The sequence below is a fragment of the Lampetra fluviatilis genome, chromosome 25 (assembly GCF_964198595.1).
Source record: "Lampetra fluviatilis chromosome 25, kcLamFluv1.1, whole genome shotgun sequence".
Taxonomy (NCBI): Eukaryota; Metazoa; Chordata; class Hyperoartia; order Petromyzontiformes; family Petromyzontidae; genus Lampetra; species Lampetra fluviatilis.
The window spans coordinates 11,559,271-11,579,319 of NC_136299.1; the positions used below are offsets into that span (position 1 = coordinate 11,559,271).

At 48.3% G+C, this 20,049-nt stretch overlaps 1 protein-coding gene across 3 annotated transcripts in view; it reads right to left on the bottom strand.

Moving 5' to 3' along the window:
• The window catches only part of SMOC1 (SPARC related modular calcium binding 1), a 54,176-nt gene extending 36,030 nt beyond the window's left edge, over positions 1–18,146 (bottom strand). For 2 of the 3 annotated variants that reach the window (XM_078868415.1, XM_078868413.1), the window contains exons 1-7: positions 17,386–18,146; positions 10,238–10,403; positions 8,610–8,707; positions 6,859–6,976; positions 5,151–5,195; positions 4,557–4,646; positions 2,668–2,754 (exon numbers count right to left, since the gene is read on the bottom strand). In XM_078868415.1, coding sequence (XP_078724541.1) covers positions 2,668–2,754; positions 4,557–4,646; positions 5,151–5,195; positions 6,859–6,976; positions 8,610–8,707; positions 10,238–10,403; positions 17,386–17,502 — 721 coding nt within the window. In that variant the 5' untranslated portion in view covers positions 17,503–18,146. The remainder of the gene's footprint in view (positions 1–2,667; positions 2,755–4,556; positions 4,647–5,150; positions 5,196–6,858; positions 6,977–8,609; positions 8,708–10,237; positions 10,404–17,385) is intronic. The other variant, XM_078868414.1, reaches the window with a different exon arrangement.
• Between the last annotated feature and the right edge of the window lie 1,903 nt (positions 18,147–20,049).

Below are 20,049 nucleotides of genomic sequence, written 5' to 3' on the forward strand. Positions count from 1 at the left end.
CGACGATCGGTTCCGCGACGAGTCATGAACCCTTTTGGAGAGAGCACCTTGGAGGGAGGTGGTCGTGGTGGTGGTGGTGGTGCTTCTCCTCTAGGCATAACTAACTCACGGACGCACTCCAATTGTGTTTTTGTTTACGAAAAAATAACAAGCGGAGCATTCTTCCTTTGTTCTAAATCAGTGTCCAATCACTCGTGAATGGAAAGACACTTGATAAATTCCCCTTTAGCTTTGATCTCTCTTAAACGGTGGAAAGTCTTGAGGGTATTTATGTCTGCCTCCTGTCCTCCAGCGAAGAAAAGCCGTGCAGTTTTTCCCCGTCTCGGTTTATTTTATCCTTTTGTGCTTGAGCTTGATTTTTATTCTTGAAGAAGGGGGAAAATAAATATATATATATGAGGCTGCCTTGCCACGGAGCGAATACTTTCTCGCTTTATGTGGGTCGCACCAAATTCGACAGAGTCAGCCAAGCAGTTTGATGTCTTCAAAAGAATATGTATACGTGGACAATTCAAAAAAGTAATTCGGGTGAAGAAAAAAAAACACACAAGCGGCGAATCGTTTAGATTCGTAGGAAATATCACGATGTCAGATGCCACACACACACAGGCAGCCCTTCTAAATTACCTGCGCGCATAAAAAAATTACTTAGAAGCGTGCATGAGTTAAACAAACCATCACAAGTGCACGCAGGGTATGGAATGAACCTCTCAGTTTGCCAAGACTGCATTTAGCCCAATCTACTTCCAAAGAAACGCCGCGTCTGTATTTGAGGTCAAAATAATATCTTTGATCATTCCAAGTGAGTGATTTATCGCACCTGTTTTTAACCTGAATCAATACCGGGGTAGCGTTGGCGCAGCTGTTTGTGCACTGCCGCTGCCTAACCCGGTGGACCTGAGCTCAATCCCTGGCCATGGCCAACATCGGTGGCCAGCGATATTTAAAGAGGCCCCTCCTTCACCGATAAGCACTGACCAGCATGGTGAAGTACGGTCACAGAACCCCCGTCACTAACGCGGTGTAGGGGAGAGCCTCGTCCACCAGAGGCTTGGCACACATGGCTACGTACGGTGCGAAAGAAGCTCAACATACGTACGTACATATAGTATTACTGTTGCAATTATTAAACACTCTCGACATGGCAACTAATTAAACATTTTAAAGCGGCTAATTGTCACAGTGGCAGAATTCAGCTGTGCGTGGTGAGCCTAGTTCAGGTGGTGGGTGAATATGAAGGGATACATTCGCCGTAAACACGTGCACTATGGCTGTGGGTTTAATGGAGTTGCTCTCAATTGTAAAGGCACGTGCTGCGGTACAGAGCGCACACGTTTCAACGATGAAACTCACACGCAGGCAGGGTGCATCAACTCCCCTCTGACAACGGTCCGTAAATTGCATGCACAGGCGGAGAGTTAAAAAATATTTCGTTTGGGCCGCCAAAATTGTTTGTTTAGAGGAGTCAAACATACAGGGTGCTTCGAAAAAGATGTCAACACTTTTGAGACTTTGCAACGATACCACGCGAAATGTGCCTCGGGGCTTTGGAGGCCACGTGGAAAAGATTCCAGGAGTGTGTTGAAAATGATGGCGAACAAATGGAGAGACTCTTTGACTTTTTGAAGCTATTAACATACATTTGTTATCATGCTACAGTGTATTATCAGTTCTTTTTCCATTACAAACAGATAGTCCCACTTACGTGTTAACATTTTTTTGAAGCACGCTGTATTTATTTAAATGAAACGCTATTCTTTTCATAGATATAAATGAAATATTTCTGTTTCTTTTTCAGAAAAATGAATGTTCACCAAGGTGAGAGGGTCAGCAGCTTGCAACAAGCAGAGCACATGGACCGGATGTCTCCCAGCAGCACGAGTTCACCCATTGTGTCAGTCTCGCACTCTCCTTCTCGTGCTGACCTCTCTCTCTCTCTCGTGTTTGGACGTGAATTGTCTCAATCCCAGAGGTGCACTGCTTTTCACAACCTGATGACCACTGTCAAACTTTACAAGGAAAAAAAAGTGTGTGGACAGCCATACACCGAGAGCATATTTTGCGAAACTAAAATTGCTCTGAAAGCATTTTTAAATGTTATTTCAAAAGCCCCCAAAAAATATACAAGTTATGTTTGTGCAATGGGCAGTTAAAAAAATGGTGTTTAGTAAAAACACAAAAAATGTGAATTCTCTATGTGCAACAGTTTCACGTACCACAGGTTGGGAAAGAGTGATCTTAATAAATGTAAGACCAAGGCTGTCGAAGTCGAGTCCAGCTATGAGAGGTTAAACTACATCGGCATGTGTTTGCATACTTAAAATAATAATCATTTCAACTTGTAAAATGTGCGCGGTGTTCACTCACTCTCAACGAGAGAGAAAACGACATCAGAGGCGCGAGGAACCACAGACAAGCGGCCAGGGCAGCAGCCAGGCGTTAAGCCACACACCAACAATTGCCCGAGTTCTGCGATCCTCTATATATTAAGGTATTAACGGAAGCTGCTGCATAGGTTTGACAGTGGGAAATCCCCGTTAGCCGGAGCCAACCTCCGCCTAAACAAAAAACATACTTTTTGTGCTTAGTTTGTTGTCCATCCCCCGCACCTCCGATTAGCACCGGTTGGCTATGTGCAGTGCGAAAGAAGTTCAAAGAAGGTCATACCTGGGCTCCTGTGCGCTGTGCCGTTCGGCTTCATTTCCCGTCCTCTCTGGAGATGATTTCGCCAAATGGTGGGACCGCTAATGGTCTCTGATTGCCCGGCAGGTCGCGTCCAAAGGAAACACAGTCATTCGGGGAAAAGCAAATGCACGCAATTAATTACAGAGCAGTGTCGCATGAGATGGATTCATATTTTCTTAACGAATAACTGCAATTTAAATCTTTCATATTCAGAGTCAACTTCACTCGCATTGCTTTTGAAAATGTCAACTTCCATGCAGTGCACTTCTTGGAACGAGGATTGCTTAGCACGTAACGCCGTTTGAAGTGAAGTGTGCTCTCCCGTTCACGTTCAGAATGTCCTCTCTCAAGCTTTCGTAACTCAAGACGCCCGCGGTCGTGCGTGGCGAGAAGGCTCGACAGAAGAAATGCTCAACGTGCGGCTGAACCCGGAAGACCATGCGCAGATCACGAGTGGCAGCCAAACCTACATTTGAAACCCTCGTTGAATGAAGTTATGTTTTTATTTAATCAATTTTGATCTTGATCAGTATAGAAATTTTTTTTATTCAATAACATAACGAAGTAATATCATCAATCGATCAATTTATGTTTACTTGTTACACGGAAATTATCATTCAGCCAGTTACCCAGCTAGCTTGCAGTGGAGATATGTGGTGCCATCAGCACAGAGCAAAACAACAACGCTGAAGCGATCTGTGCGGCAAAGAAGAACAATTAACAACATTACAACATTAACCCTTTCCCATTCCATCACGTTGGATCAAAGGCCATGCAGGAGGGCGTGTGACACAGTTTGGCGCCAGCTACCATGGAGTGCGGCGGTCGTGTCGCCACAGTTCTCTGCGGTGAGCAACAATTGGTTTAAAAAGGCTCTGCGCCTCTCCAAATAAAATTACCGCTGGACCGCTTGCTCGCACGTTTCGAGATTGAGAGGTGAACGGGACACCCCCCCCCCCCCCCCCCTGCAACTCGCAGACGCCTCGGAACGGGAAAGGGTTCAGCAATTGGCTAAAAACGCTAGGACAATAAAATGCCATAAAAGCCTTCAAGGAACAAAAGCGCTATTTTTGTTTAAGAAGCACGCAAGCTGGGTCCAGATAAGCGTTGGCACATTTCTTTCAGTTCATACTTCTTACCGCTCAAGGCTGTAAAAAACAATGGTTTACACCAAAAAAAAAACCCGCATTGGTTTACATTACAAAAACAATACAAAATGACAAAGACAAAGCTCCCCCATTAGCCGTGCATGGCACTGTTGGGGGCTGGTGCTGTGACGAGAGCCTACTGAGGCTATCACGGCACCAAGCTCGGCTGCCTTCGCTTCCACTGTGATCATGTTGACCACAGCTCCAGCCGAAGCTTGGCGACGGTAGAAAACCGCACGGAAGCACAGTTCTGATATAAGCAACATATGCTTACGCTATACTTACATTCATGCGCGCATCATTGCACACATGGGTATAGTATAAGAGGTTCCTGGCGCAATAAGCTAACCACTACGCTACCACTCCACGCTTCTCTATAAAAAAGAAAAGTCAAAGTGATTTCCTGTTCAATAAGCATGGAGGCCGCGTTACCTCATGATGATAGGCCTGAGCCAGCGGTGGAAATTCCACATTCCTATGGCTTTGGCGAGTCTACCCATAGGTCAACCAATCATTTCATCGACCGTGGAGGGATTATGATGCAATCTCAACACCCCCACCCAGGATGTGAACTCGCAACCTCCCAGTTGTCCATTTGGCTGAACCACCCGGACAGACACACACCGCGCACATGCGAATATCAACCATTTAATAGCTTGGACAAAGGGGGCCCCGGTTCGAACGAGGTGTACGCGAATAGGATCGTCGTGCCGATGGGCCTACCTTCTTCCTCTAAGGGTAGCTGGGACTCAGAGGTGGGAGTCGGCCTTGATCCGTCTTCTGGGTGGAGAAGGACAAAGAAGCGAAAAGAATCTGCCATTATAGGGGTAAACGGTGTCTACCCTTAGAACAGAGGACAGATCTAAACGTTACGCTTTGCATGAGTGTGTTTGAACACAGCTGCCAAATCACCGCTGATAAATAAGCAAAATTCAAGTGTTGTGCGCGTGCGTGTGACTGCGTGTGTGCGCGCGTGCGTGCGACTGCGTGCGTGCGCGCGTGTGTGCGCGCGTGTGTGAGTAAAGCGTCCGCCGCATGCACGCAGCAAAGCTGCACCAAGATGTTGCTTATTTGGGTAATAAATTACGACTATAATTGATCAATTATCTTTTCTGCCAAAGGCAAAGGATATCGTATATCACGCATTTGCCGTCTGCCCAGTGCACGAGCTTAAAGCACAGGCGAGCATATTTCAATGTAATGTATCAATTTAATTTTTTGAAAGTGAATAGCCAGCAACCCACATTGGTTTATAAATGATAAACAGAATGATGATGATGATGATAATGGTTAAAAGAAAATGTAATAATTTCTCACCTTCTTTGCCAGGTTTTTCATGAGCGGTTGATCGAGCCTGAGAGCCTGCGGGGAAAGGGATTTTAACTCCGCTCCGTTAGCCGAAAAAACATTTTTTTTCTCTCGTTGTGCTTTGCATTTAATTAGCTATGATTCACCTTTAAAAATAAATGTTTCCACGGAAAAGGCAAGTGTCTTGAGTCACCATTTAAAAATAAATAGCTACTTGGGAATTCGTACAAAATTTCCCCGTAGTGATTTTTTTGTGTGCACTTTCCAACGGAATATATCACCTTTAAAGTGTACACATTATTCAAAATAAAGCATAAACCCTCACGGCTGCTTTGTCAAACGAGGCCGGTGTGACTTTTATCACAAAGCACATTATGGCTTTCTCGGCCACGTGGGGCACGTTAATTCGACGCGCGAGAAACATTTTCACGACGCCACGAACCAGACAGCCACGTTCCCATGGCAGTCAATTATCTCCGAGCGCAGACACTCACGTCATGATATACTGAGCGCAACAAACAGCATGCGCGGCTGCGGCTGGGATTATAATTGCACTGAGGTTCTTGTGTTCGTGACTTTGTGTGACCCGTCAAAACGGAACACAATAGCAATCTTTGACTTAATGATTTTCTTTTTTTACGCGGGTCTGTTTTTTTGTTGTTAGGCGGTGGGGGGTGGGGGGGAGAGGGTGGGGCGGGTGGTGTAGATTTTGGTCCAATTTGTCGATTGAGGAATGTTTCAGTGTACAAGCGAACTGCCATTGCCCAGAGAAATCCTGCACATTCGAGGGGCTACAACAGGTGGTTGAAGAGTGGGACTGCGACCTTGATCATGGCGGTGGTGACTCTCGCCCCCTTCGAACCACGTGGTTGTGTTTCTCCAGCTACCGGGAATGAAATTGGCCAAACATCCCAAATGCGGGACCGTCCTGAATAAGACTCCTGAGACTCGACGAGCCTGTTCTGGTTTACAATCAAATTGGCACGGATAGGTCGGAGGTCAGATTGGTTTCCATCCTTCTGCTGACCCCCCCCCCCCCCTCAAAGCCCTACAGGTGGTGAGAATCCCACACACCATGACTTCAGCACGATCCACGACTCCTACTTGCCGGGTACCGGACTCTGCGTGCATGTTTCTCCTTCTCATTGGGGTCTACTCCTCGGATTTCCTTTCTCTTTTGCACTTCTACTCTGTGCCGATGTAATTTGACATCTGCTGTCCTTACACAGAAATCCATAGGCTTACATTTCAGACCCAGACTCGTATACACTTACACGAGCAATAGGCTTACATAGACAGACCCCATAGACTTTCGTCTGATTCTAAGATGGAAGTCTCATTACTCGATGGGCTGCTCGGATTTTCTCCCTCCACAGTCCATCTACCCTGTGCCTCTTCTCTCGTCACATCCCTTCCACCGTCCTCACATCCTCCAAGCTCAACGTCGGTCTCCCTCTGCTCCTTCCATCCTGCACGGGTGGCTTCCCTACGGCCCCTTCTCATTACAACCTCTTTGCCTCTTCTCTACACGTGACCAAAGTATCCACTCCCTTGCCCTCTCGAGAATATCAGTAACCCCTGCCGCCATGACTCTAACTTCGTCGCTGGACACCAGGCGCTGTACCGCGTAAAAACCCCCACCGTGCCAAGAGGACAGCGCCAATGTCTTGCCCGATGTGTGCGCTCGGTGATTCCCGGCGGGCGCAAAACTACTCACCCCGATTCCGCTCGACACCTGTGCACTTAGGGAGGGTGTTGCGCACAGAGGTGCCACTGATGGGCCTCCCCTCGGACGTCACGCACCAGCAGTAGCCCGTCGAGCTGTGACACTGCACCTGCGCGCCGCGCGGCAAGGGCCAGACAAACGTCGATGCAGGCAGGAGAGTCAACGTCGGAGCACATGGTCGCGCCTCCACGATCTTGTGGACAGTGAGGTGGGACTTCGTGTCCACTGGTGGCCCTGAGCCCACTGGTTGATGTTCCACATTCGAACAAAGACGGCCGCCGCATCGCACGGCGCTTGCAGATGCGCCTCCGCAGCCGTCTGGAACGCTCTTCCTTCCGATATTAGGATGCCACTGGAGCTACGCACGTTTACATAATCAAGATTGAAAACGTATTTCTTTAGAACTGCTCTTTGTGTCAAGTTTGTTGTCGTTCCCCCGCACCTCCCATTAGCGCAGTTGGCTACGTACGGTGCGAGAGAAATTCAGCATACAAACATTGCTTTGGCAGGGCTCCACAGTACAACTACCCTTGACTTCCCCACAAAGTGGTACTCGTCTAGTTGACACCAGCGACATTTTGGGGGTGAGTAAGGCAAGTACATGCATGGACATGTATGAAGTCAATCCGCTGCTGGATGATGGCCTCCACTTGCACTGTGCACGTGGTACGGGTTACTTGACTCTACCTCACCAAACTCGTCAGTGTGGGAAAGTGAAGGTTTGGAACACAGACTTGGACGCATATAGATAACGGTACAACATTGGATTTTTCTGCACTCCGCTTTCCTGTGCACCACGTAGCCCCATGGTGGGCACCCATCAGAGCCCGAGGCAGTCTCAGGCCTGCTTAGCTTGCGAGATCTGATGAGATCAGAAGCCTTTCGGGTGATATGGCCATAGGTAAGGCAATCCAAGCAAAAAAAACTAAAATTAAAAAATGGTCGATACTCTGCGTGATGAAACGAAATGCAACTTGAAAACCTTGGTCCTGAAGGGATACCGTCATAAGTCTTAATCACTCCATTGCTGAATGAAGGCCTCTCTAAACCGCGACCTCTCTCAGGGTCCTGTGAAGCAGCAATCAACGTAGCTCCTGCACCACGGCTGATCTAATCGTTTCCCTCCCTTGGCTAATAAAAATAGAATGAATTTTTCTCATGTGAAGTGAAAGAGCCTCACAAAAATGTATTTATCGGGTGAGTAAACAACAGTCACGATTAACAAAGCACCATCACTTTGGAAGAGTGCGATATGTTAGTGTTTGTAAGTGGTACAGTATAAACAAACTGGAATTAACTATATTTTTACCAATTGTATTCCAAGTGTCTTATCCGTGTTCAGTCAACAGATTAATGCATTTGGAACGCCGCAGCTATCAGTGCACCACCCCGAGTGAGACAGTGTCGCAGAATTGCTCCTCAAATCAACAGGGCCCCTTCACCCACACTTTCAGATGCCCTGACCATTAGTCACATGTCAATCGAACCAAAATCTTCGGTCGGAAAGCTAGAATTTCACCAAATTGAGCGAAAACCGAATTTGAGTATTTTATTTCGCTGCGGTCGTTGGTGGCCAGGCCAAGTGAGACCATCACCTCGCTGCACTCGCAAACACGGCCACATCACAGCAAATCGCCGAGTTCCCCGGCCACTACGCGGCTGTGAGTGGATAACGTGGTGACAAGAGCTCACGCTGCCAACGGCGACGGCAACATCAGTGGCCGCAACTCGGCACCGCTAACCTCTGCGTATGTTCCGTCTTCCTTGCATTCCGGGATGAAACTGTTCTTGTCTTGCCGTTCCTGCGCCCTGGCACGATCTTGCTGGCAACTGGACATTTCTATTCAGCAAAGGGAGAACGTGCGCATGAGGGTCGACACGAGGAATTAAAACCATCCGTACAGCCATCCCTTGAGAGGCTTAGTGGGGGTGAGGAATAGAAGGAATGCCCCTGCCTCCCTCCCTCGTACGTGTTGCCACAAGCACAATTTTTAGCACAGCTACCGCTGTTGTTTCGATATCAGCGATTCGTACAGCGGTGGAGGCTTTCGCGGTTGTGCTGTATTGCTCTCTTTCGGGTTATGCCGCGTGCCATTCAGTGTGGTGTCCGACCTTTCGCTCTGGAACCCAAAGACGCTCCCAGAACGTGAAGCGAAACGTCAGATGTTGTGCCGAGTGCAGCACGCGCTACAGCCTCCAACAATGCTGTGAAGAGCCGTGATGTGTAGCTGGCTTTAGGTGGGCTAGATTCATAGGTGGGCTAGGTTCATAGGTGGGCGAGCTTCATAGGTTGGCTAGATTCATAGTTATGCTAGATTCATAGGTGGGCTAGGTTCATAGGTGGGCGAGCTTCATAGGTTGGCTAAATTCATAGTTATGCTAGATTCATCGGTGGGCTAGGTTCATAGGTGGGTTAGATCAATCGATGGGTTAGATTCATCGATGGGTTAGATTCATAGGTGGGCCAGATTAATAGCTGGGCTAGACTCATAGCTGGGCTAGATTCGGCGTACTGATGTACATTGTATGTTAACGTGTAAAGTCCATGTGAGCTGTCGTGCAGTATTGTGCGTAACAAATAAATGATTAGCAAATTAAAAGTGAATCTCACCACGTTAAATAATATCATGATTGTTCCCCTCCCTTCATGTATGGGTCTTCTGGGACAATGCTGTCCAGCAGAACTTTCTTAGTCTATGCACCAATGGACTAAAATATGTTTCTTCGATGTGGAAATACAGTAAAGACATTTTGTTGGCCATTTACATGTAAAAATCAGTGTTGCATATTTCATATTCACAATTATCACAATAGATACTCTTTGGTTTTTCGGTAAAGTCGCGTAGGTATAAAATAAAGAACCAAAGCGTATGGATTCCTGCAGTTACGAAAGCTTCAAATCAAGATATCACAATAGACTGACTGTCCCCTGTTAGTCTACTGCTGGAAGGTGTTGGCCCATGTGGGTTGTCTGACCATAACTCCACCACGACTGGTCGATGCAGATTGGTGAAGGAGACTAATCCAGGATGAGTTCAACTATCGCTTACCACTGACATGAACCGTGGCCAAGAATCAACTCAGCTTGCTGGGTTCGACAATCTGTTCACCTTGGGGGACTTCCCCACCTTTCTCCAAGGCGTTTGGCCATCCTAGAAGAGCAGACGTCAGCAAGTTCCCTCTCGTGCAGGGCCTTCTACCATCAGCGGCGTGAGCCGACAACTGCCGGGCAGTACCTTTAAACCTTTTTGTACACGTTATCCACCCGTAAGTGTACGCGTAGCCACGTTTCGAAATTCCACCCCGAGGATTAACGACGTCCACCCGCCCGCCCGCCCTCCTTTGCGCGCCCACCATCCCCTCTGCTCACCGGGGCAGCGACCCCTCCTCGTCACCTCCAGCTGCGGCTCCTTGCACTTGGCTCTCTGGAACTCGCAGCGCGACTCGTACGTGCGCCCGTTGGAGGCGCACAGCGGCTTGGGCAGCGCGCCCACGCACGGCGCGCTGCACTTGCTCTCGCGGTCGTCGATCAGGAACTAGGAGGGGAGGGGGGGGGGACAGAGGGGAGGGGGCGAGGCGCGGCGGGGGATGTTACAGGCGGCGGTGATGTTGAGGTGCCAGCCGGGTGGCTCCCTGTATCGTTCTGCTGCTGAGTTTTCGTGGCGACACCAATGATGATGGTGATGATGGTTTCGCTGCTTCGCTCTCTACGATGTTGTGCTTTGATATCACTTTGCGATACCCTCCGCCCGGTTACTGCCTAGGCTTCCAACTTGGGCGCTGTATGTGTGTGTATGTTGAACTTCTTTCGCACCGTGCGTAGCTAGCCATGCTAATCGGAGGTGTGGGGGGAAGGACAACATACTAAACACAAAAAACAGTTCTAAAGAAATTACTTTTCAATCTAGATTTAAAAGTGCATAGCTCCTTTAGCTTCCGAATATCGGAAGGAAAAGCGTTCCAGACGGCCGTGGAAGCTGTGTGCCGCTAATTAATTTTCCTTGCACTTAACCGAACATTGACAGCTTCACCAAGCTTTCCCCCATCACACATGCAGCTGTATGTCCAATATACTTGAGTTTCTCTCTTTCACTGATGATGTGGCCGAGCTTCTTCCCCAATCTCTTTGGAGTGCTACACTTCCGTTTGGTTCTTCTTGATGTCCATGCGCGACACAAAATTCTGGTCCCTGGCACCATAGTTCAAAAGCTACTGCTACATTGGTCAAAACAAAGACAAAGATCCCCGTATAGCCTTTAACAGACTGTTGGGGCAAGTGGGTGGGTGGCCAACATGTTTACACACCACACCAGGTACTGGGTCGACCCAGTGGGAGGCCCATGACCGGTTCAAAAAATCGTCGCCGGTGTTGGCCGTGAGCGGGAATCGAACTCGGGTCGCCGAGTTCCTTGTGTGGCGCGCAAACTACTGCGCCACCGCTCCCCCGTTGGACACACGGGTGTGCAAATACATGACATCAGCATGGGAGACAGAAACAAAAACGCCCAATGCTTTCACTCGCTGCTTGCCAGGACTCTACGGAGACTTAGTAAAACCTTATATTTGATAATCCAACAGTTTATATATACACATGCACACAATGCACACCAGGTGTATGTTAGAAAATGCCAAAGTTGAACGGATTGCAAAGGCACAAGCAATGAATGCCAGACATACACGTGTATGCCTTTCATATCTTTGCCAAGGTCTGTAACTAAACATAATTTTCTGGCAGATGTCAAATATGTTTAACATGTTTAATCATTCACTGCATTTTCAAGTGTGTGACAGTCTGCGCTCTTAAACGCATTCCTTCGTTGCAATTTATTACATTTCTTGGCAATGATATAGCTGATATGGGATAGATTTGAAACCTAAAAGCATGAAGTGGCTAAGCCAAAGCCTTTAACATTAATTTGGAAATGACTCATGCGCAAAGCAATGTTTTGCAATGGATATGCAGTGCTGGACTTATAAAGTACACGCTGTGTCAAGTCATGAAACGCGTTTCTATGATCCCGATTTACGACATAGAATAATTTAAACGGCATAATAATAAAGACTATCATGTCCTGCATTTTTCCATGAGCGGTGGCCATAGTGGTTATTGCGCCGCATTATGAACTTGATAACCTGAGCTCGATTCCTGGCCATGGCTAACACGAGTGCCAAGTAATTTCTGAGTCTACGCTGGGCTCCCGGTCCTTCCAACAGCCTTCGCTAACCGGCGCGGTGAAGTATGGTCAAACAGCTCCCGTCACCTAAAGTCCGTGCGGATGCCCTTAATCCAGCAGGGTATGTGACAAAGGGCTGGGAATGATATCATTATTCAAATTTTCAAGAAAAACTTTCGGGCGTTCAGAAGTCTAGTTTCAGCAGGATTCTGCATTTGGGATGTTGATCCCATTTCATCGCTGAGTGTTTGGCACGTGGGAGGAAAGCAGAGTACCCAGAAGGGGAAAAAATCCTCATTTGCAACGGAGTACCACTCAAAGTTCTGTCTACACAGTTTGAGTGTCGAGTTTATTTGATTTGTTACACGGATGATAGACCCGTTTAGCCAAATCCCGACAATATTACGCGGTAGAGATCTGCGGTGTGTGGGCACAGCAGCAGCAGAAACGGAAACAAAATACAAAAAAACAACGAAATTCCAGAGAACGCGAACAGGGTCCGTAAGGCACACAGCATTGATAAATCAATAAGGTAGATTCAAGGATTACAGATAGATTCAAGAAGACATCTATTTGTTTTCTTTAACAATCACGAATAGCTTGCCACCTTGAGAATGACCGCGTGATTTTTTTGGGCTGGCGATCGAACAAAGACGGTCACCGCATCGCACGCTTTCAGATGCGCTTCGGTGGCCGTCTGGAACGCTCTGCCGTCCGATATTAGGAAGCCACTGGGAGCCATGCACTTTGAAATCTAAGTTGAAAACTAATTTCTTTAGAACTACTTTTTGTGTTCAGATTGTTGTCCTCCCCCCACCGCATCTCCGAGTAGCACGGTTGGCTACGTACGGTGCAAAAGAAGTTCAACACAAATACATTCATCCTCACATAAAGACCTCTATGGCATAGCACGGTTGGTAAGGAGCTGGGTGCCGCCTGACCAATTCCCCCCTCCCTTCTTTCTAGCTCAGGGCCTGGTCCCCCTCCAGCCTGTGTGCCCCGGTGCAGTCTCACCGCCTGCACACTCGATCGCTACGCCACTTGCGGGGAGCGGTGTGTGCCCCGCGCGAGATGCACGGAACAGAACGCGGCCTTTGTGTGAGCCGTTCTACATCCGAACACGACCCACTAAACTTTCACAAGTGAAAGTTTGCCAAAGAATTCATGGCATTGACTCTGTGGGTCATGCTACCACGTGACTCCGCATTTCAGCCCGGGCGTCATGCGTGGCTTACGTCGGCGTCGCCCATACGAGGGCAATCTTCGGTCTATGTTATGAAACAACGAAAAGGACGTTGCAAATGGGGTTATATTGGAAATTATATGTAATTTGAGCAAATGCACATGCAGAGCATTGCCTGTGATGTGGTCGAAGACGAAGAGACGTTAGGTCCAGCAAGGCTCTCTGGGTGACCAGTGAAATCTCTTTCAGGTGATCAAAAGGTTTTTTTTGTCGTTTTCCGTGCCTATGCTTGGGCCCCCACGACCTTGTGCGAATCGCCGGTGGGCACGCTTTTGCGTACCATTAACGCAAATAAAAGAATAACCATCGAGTTGCTCCGTAACGTAAGCTCGGATCAATTTACGATTCAAATACATTAGGACGCCTGTGGTCTACTTCCAAACGGGTTGCAGATGTAAGTCCGTCTCAGCACATCGTATAATAAATACCATTACATCATAATCACTGCCACTACGACTATTATCAAGCCTGTGTTTTTTTATATGCAACACTGCCTTTGGTGTGCTGAACGTGGTCTTACCATTAACATCTGGCAACCTATCACTCACTCTATGTTTACCAAGCCACACCGCTGGTGAGATGCAACGTGTCAAAACTACTCTTCACTAATATATATACAGTGTATACCTTGAAGTTTTCGTGACAGCATGGATCCATACTCTTTGGTTCTTTCGGTGAAGTCACGTAGGTGAAAAAAAAATATATATATAAATAACTAAATTAAATCACGACGTTTCGGAAGCAACACCACCTGATGACGGAAGCTTGTGTTGCTTCCGAAATGTCGTGATTTAATTTAATTATTTCTATTTTTTTTTGTATTCTTATTTTTTTGCACCTACGTGACTTTACCGAAATAACTAAAGAGTATAGTGTATACCATATTATCCAGAGTACAAGATGCTCTGAAAAGTAAGACGCTATCCATACTTGAGCCCGGTTTCAATTATGGTATGCAAACCTGGTCACACACAGACACAGAAGGATCGTCTTATCATCCAGAAATGATGGTGTAAATCTTTGATTTATTCACGTATTTTCCCCGTAATGCATGGCCCACTGAGAAGCAATTGCATTAAGGTGGTATGTAAATCCAAACGGCATTGCCCTGGACGAAGAACGACCACTCACTGGATTATATCGACACTGATGAATGAAAGCCTCAAAGCGAAATTAAGTAATTGATCAACATCATATTCATTTTGTGTTTGCGATGACACCTATATTCATAGGGTGCACACATCCAACTCCAACTGTTTATGTCTTCCAATACAAAGGGGATTATGAACATTTTCAACAATCAGTCTATGTATTTGTAACATTATCTATGTTTTCAACTAAAAGCACAACACTGAAAAAAAATCTGTAATTTGTAAGAGAAACATCCTATAGTGCACCATCTAAGCGGTGGGAAATGCAACCCAAGGCAGCGTTCACTTTCGATATAATTTGATCAAGAGTGCCTGCTCTGAGCCACAATGCCATTAACTGTTGTTTACGTTACTGCAACAACAGCTAAAAGACGGCGAGAGAGAGAGACTTTGTAATGCATGCGTCATGTTAATCGGCTTACAGCGTGGAAAGAGATCAAAGTGTGGCAGAGTGGTTCGATGCAAAGGGCTGATAATTCCGCTGCACGCAAAAACCGCTCCGGTGGAAATGACCCCGTAAGGGGCGGCTTTCCAACGATAGGGATTAGGAGCCAAGCAGGAGGGCCTGCATAGCCGGGTGGGGTTGGGGGGGGCTCTATCCTCTGCGTCCGAGTCTCCCTCTCGCGACGCGTTGACAGCAAACGAGAAACGCGCCAGCGACGACCTCGATGGGAGCCACGAGAGCGAACCGCGCAGCCCCCCAAATAAAATATTTGAAGAAAAAGTACGTCCCAAACTCGACTCTTTGGGCGCTCCTGTGCCATCACTAACTCTATATAATATTGGTTTCGGGTTGGACCGCGCGTTGTGCGGCACGGCGAACGACGTTTCGCTCCGGGAGCTTCTTCAGGGAGCTCAGTAACTACAGAAGCTCTTGCTTGCACGCGGAGCCGAAAAACAAACGGTACACGCCGAAAATGGGAGAGCTTTGCTGGCGAATGTTTTGCACAGCCTTCAGTTCCGTAAGTGCTTGAAGAAGTTTCCAGCACACGAAGTTAAATATCATGTCAAACATTACGCGGTATGACCTGAATACAGTACACATCGCAGGACTGTACACCACAACTGTAGGCACAAGAAGGGGTCATGTCATCTCGAGATGCAATGAAATGTTGGGATTCCTGTTTATTAGCTGTTAAATATAACGTTTTGTACATATGCAGCATCATCAGCACCCTCGAAATGGCTTGCCACGTCACGGTACTGTATACGTTTTCTTTTGGGTCTTTCGGTAAAGTCACGTAGATTGGTTCAAAGAAAAGAACAAAAAACTACGACGTTTCGATCGCAACACAAGCGGTCGTCATCCTTTTTTCCTGAATGATAGATAAAAAAAAAAGTGTCACGTTTACATGTCGAGTGCTACTTCACGACATGAAAGTACACCCATGACCAGCACTTTACCCGACGTTAGAGAGATGTCACACAACCACATAGCCACACTAGGAGGACACTTTCTAAGACACTCTGCTTTTTAAAAAAAACTAGTATTTGGTCATACTGCATTGGCAGTGGTGCACAAGCACAAATAACGAAATAAAAATGCCACGCTTTCATGACCAGCACTGTGTCCTTTAAAGGAAATATAATAAGTGACTTTTTGGGCAATGGCACGTGGATTTATGTTCTGCGAAGGAGGGCCATCGCACGAAATATCACCGATTTACGCTTCCTTTAAAGGCCACAGTGTTATTGGCGAATTTGCCGAGTTTTCTGCTCGAGAAAATGGTCGTCGCATGGAAGTCGAATGTGATGGGGGGGTGTTTTTAATCTTTTAAATCTCGCAGCTGATATTTTGCTAAAGTAAGCGACAAAAACCGCGTGAGTCATCATCAACTCGCTACACTTGGAAACCCGAATCGCGCGCCGATCCCACAAAACCGGGATTTGAACTCTCAACTGTACCGACTCAGCGTTTCTGATGCTGGAGCCAACACTCACCCACGATTATGTGATCATGACTCCCGTCTTGGGTTCATATTTGGGAGTTTATTCATTTGTTTTGTGAAGCCGCACAGGCAATAAAAGAACTCGCTCAGAGCGCGATGAACGTGTCACATTGACGGTTCGTACGTAACCTATTGGGAAACAGATTGTATGCACGATCATCTTCATCAGCCATGATCATTCCACTGCTGGATGAAGGCCTCCTTCAAAGCCATCGGCGTCGCTCGCTTTCCCACCATGCAAACAATCCATCGTGGGCCTAAAACACCACTTTATAATAATATACGCGTATGGTGCTGTCCTGTGGAACAGTCTACCCCCAAACATTGCAATGCCGCGCAGTCGCGATCACGACCAAGTACAGCAGAGTTAAGTACGAATAAATAGGACGCCAGAGTGGCGAAATAAGCTTCGCGTCATCCGTGAAGGATGGTTTGCTCCGTGCGCGCGTACACGCACGCGTCATAGCATCGGGCTAAAGTCAACCAAGCGGTCGAATTGTCCTCGGACTGTCACACGATCGTCCCGATTCTGCTGAGTAGCCACGTTCATCAACATTTCGTCATTGTTATATAACTAAAACTTATCGGGCACAGTAACAGAGAGGGGTCTACGTTTGCGGATAGATGCGCAGCCGTAGGTGGTGTGGACTCGTACGGCAGACTTCGCTCAAACCCAAAATGCGACGATGGACTTCCCGTCGAGGCGAATAACGGAGAGGCAGCCAAGGTAGAGAGAACGCGTCCGAAGAGATCGGCCACCGCAGAGAGATGGAGCGATGAAAATCCGCTCTTGCCAGGACGTTAGCTGCAGGTATTGTGAACCATCGCAACGTGGCGGGATGATAAGATGTGACCACGGCGGCTTGGGGGAGTGGGGGCTTCATCCAGCAGTGGATTGACCGAGGTTGATGGTGACGACGACGATTAATGTGGCTATCGGGCTTATAAGCCTGGCACGTGGCAATGCCGAGTCAGCGGAAAGTGAAGATCAAAACTCTTACCCGGAGTCCCACTTGACGATGCGCGCTGCACATCACAATGGGCAGCAGCAGGAGCAGCAGCATCAGGAGCAGCGGGAGGAGGTGCACAGCTGCAGAGCCCATCGTCGCCATCGTCATCAGCGGAGGGGTAGGTGGGGGGGGACCTTGTTCACGTGCAAGACGAGGTACAGGCGCAGCCCTGCAATTGCCTGCTTGTGTGTAACTTTCAAGAAACAAAAAAAAAACCTTGGAACCACACGGCCGGTGATGCTCTGGTGGGTAAGGTGAGGTGGGTTAGCTCGGACTGCTGATAGAGAAAATCCAACCGCTGTTTGCCGTGACGCGAGTGCGAGACGCCCGACGTCAAAAGCGCCACCCGAATTAATTCGAAAACGAAGTAAACGAATTAGCAAAACGAACAAAAAACGAACACGCTGCGTTACGCAAGTCGACTCTGGCTTCGTACGGAGTGATCAACATCGCGCGCGTATCGATGTGCGCGTGTTGCGCGTCCTCGTGTGTCCGCGCGTGCGTGCGCGCGCGTGCGTGCGCGTGCGCGCGTAACTTGTGGACGCAGTCGCTGCTGAGCAAGGAGCGGAGGGAGGCTGTGGGTGAGAGAGATTCTTTTGCTAAACACCGCAAAAGGCGCCCGGCTTTTAAGAGGCGCTGTCGCCCCAGAGCTACGCATTGGCCTCGCCCCCCGTCCTTGGTTGGCTCCAGGGGCTACCCCCTTTGTTTCTCTGTTTTCCTCTCTCTCTCTCTCTTTTCTCTCTCCCTCAACCTCTTCCTCTGTCTTGCTCCTCTCCCTTCGCTGACTTTGCTCTCCCTTCTCTCTCTCTCTCTACTCTCCCCACTCTCCTCGTTCTGCTCCCTCCCTCCTCTTCATACTCTCCCGTTTCTCTTCTCTCCACTCCCCTCTCTCTCTAAATCTCTGCACTCTCACTCATCTCTCTCTCGTTCCTCTCCTCTCTGTCTCTCTGTGCGCGGTGCTTTTAGCGTCACAGCGCGTCGATTTGTAGCGTTTATTTTCATTTGTTTGCTGGTGACTTTGTGTATTTCATATTGAAATCGCCTCTAGTGCTTTTGCTGCTGGCGGCAATAAAAGTTGTTAAAAGTCAAAAGTCTGTCTCTCTTTCTCTCATCTCTCTCCCTGTACTCTCCCTGATCGCTCTCGATCTTCTTCCTCAACCCTGTCTACTCTCCCTCCTTGCTCTCCTCTCTGATTCTCTCTCTCTCCTCAGCTCTGTAACTCTCCTCTTTCTACTCTCCCTATTGTGTCCCTTCGCTCCTCGCCCTTCCCTCTCTCCTCTCCGTAACGCGCAGAAGGCATCGAACGACTTAGACAGAGGAGTTGGACATCCCCCACTCGGGTAGCGATTGCAGAGTGAAGGGCGTGAGTGCTAACTTGGTAATCGTACTCGCTCTCTTGACAATGTCATATCCACATAAAGTACAAACCGTTGTCAATCCACCACTGGATACAGGTCACACTTACGCGGGCTGTTTGACCATACTTCCCCGCGCTGGTCATTGCGGTTTCGTGAAGGGGGCGGGAGGTGGGTGCGAGGTTGTGCCCAGGATATCACCCGCCACTGATGGTAGCCGTGGCCTGCAATCCAAACTCAGGACGCCAGGTTGTACACTGCTAAACCACTGCCCCGCTCAGCACTCCACCGTGCAAGGGGTTTAAGCGGTGTGTGTGTGTGTGCATGCCGTTTAGGGAAGAATTTGGGGGTTCAGCTTGAATGGCCACGTTTGCGTCTCACTGATTCAGTCTCACGGAATTACTCCTCGTTCCCAAGGGAATCAAACCGCGACGATGTCGGGTCCCCAGTCCAGCAACTCGCAACCACCGCGACAACTGCTAAATGCAGTCAAGCAATAGCCTCATCATCATCATCAGCCTTGGTCAACCCACTTCTGGATGAAGGGAATATATGTATATACACACAGCATTGTCACCATTATCAGACGCACATTTTATCACCCGCTAGCTATTTTAAATGAAACGTTTGGTGGCGCGTCGTATAATCCGCTGTGTGCGTGTGTGTGGCATTCGAAGTTTTGTGGGGAGCGCTGTGCGCAATGAGTAGCGCACTGCGTTACGAACGCGACGAGCTGAGTTTGATTCCCGCTCACGAGCAATAACAGTGGCGAATGTTTGAACCGGTCATGTGCCTCTCCTAGGTCGACTCAGCCTCAAATGAGCACCTGGTGTCTAAGCATCGCCACTAACGAGACAAAGGCTTCCTCGTGTACCGCAATGGCCTTCGTAGTTGCTCGCTAACAACACTTGCCCCAACAGTTTATTTAGGCTATACGGGAGACCTTTGTCTTTGTTCACACACTGTTGGACTTTTATTGACACCGGACAAAGGGGCTGCGTGGGGCGCGTGTTACTTTCCGGAGCGTCTTATAATCCGTCGAGAGCGGCACGCATATGTGTCAGACCTTGCTCGATCCACAGCTGGGTTGAAAGCCCCCTCCCCCCCCCCCCAGTCTTGCTTGGCTGGCTTGGCTGGCTGCACACGTCGAGTGCATGGGGATTTGTGTGCCGTTTGGGGAGGAGGAGGTGGTGGAGCAGAACGGACTCGCGTGGCTGGGAGCCCAGCAGACACGCAGCGCTAGCTCCTGCTACACACACACACGCGATAATATACACACTCTTATTGTAACAACTGGCCT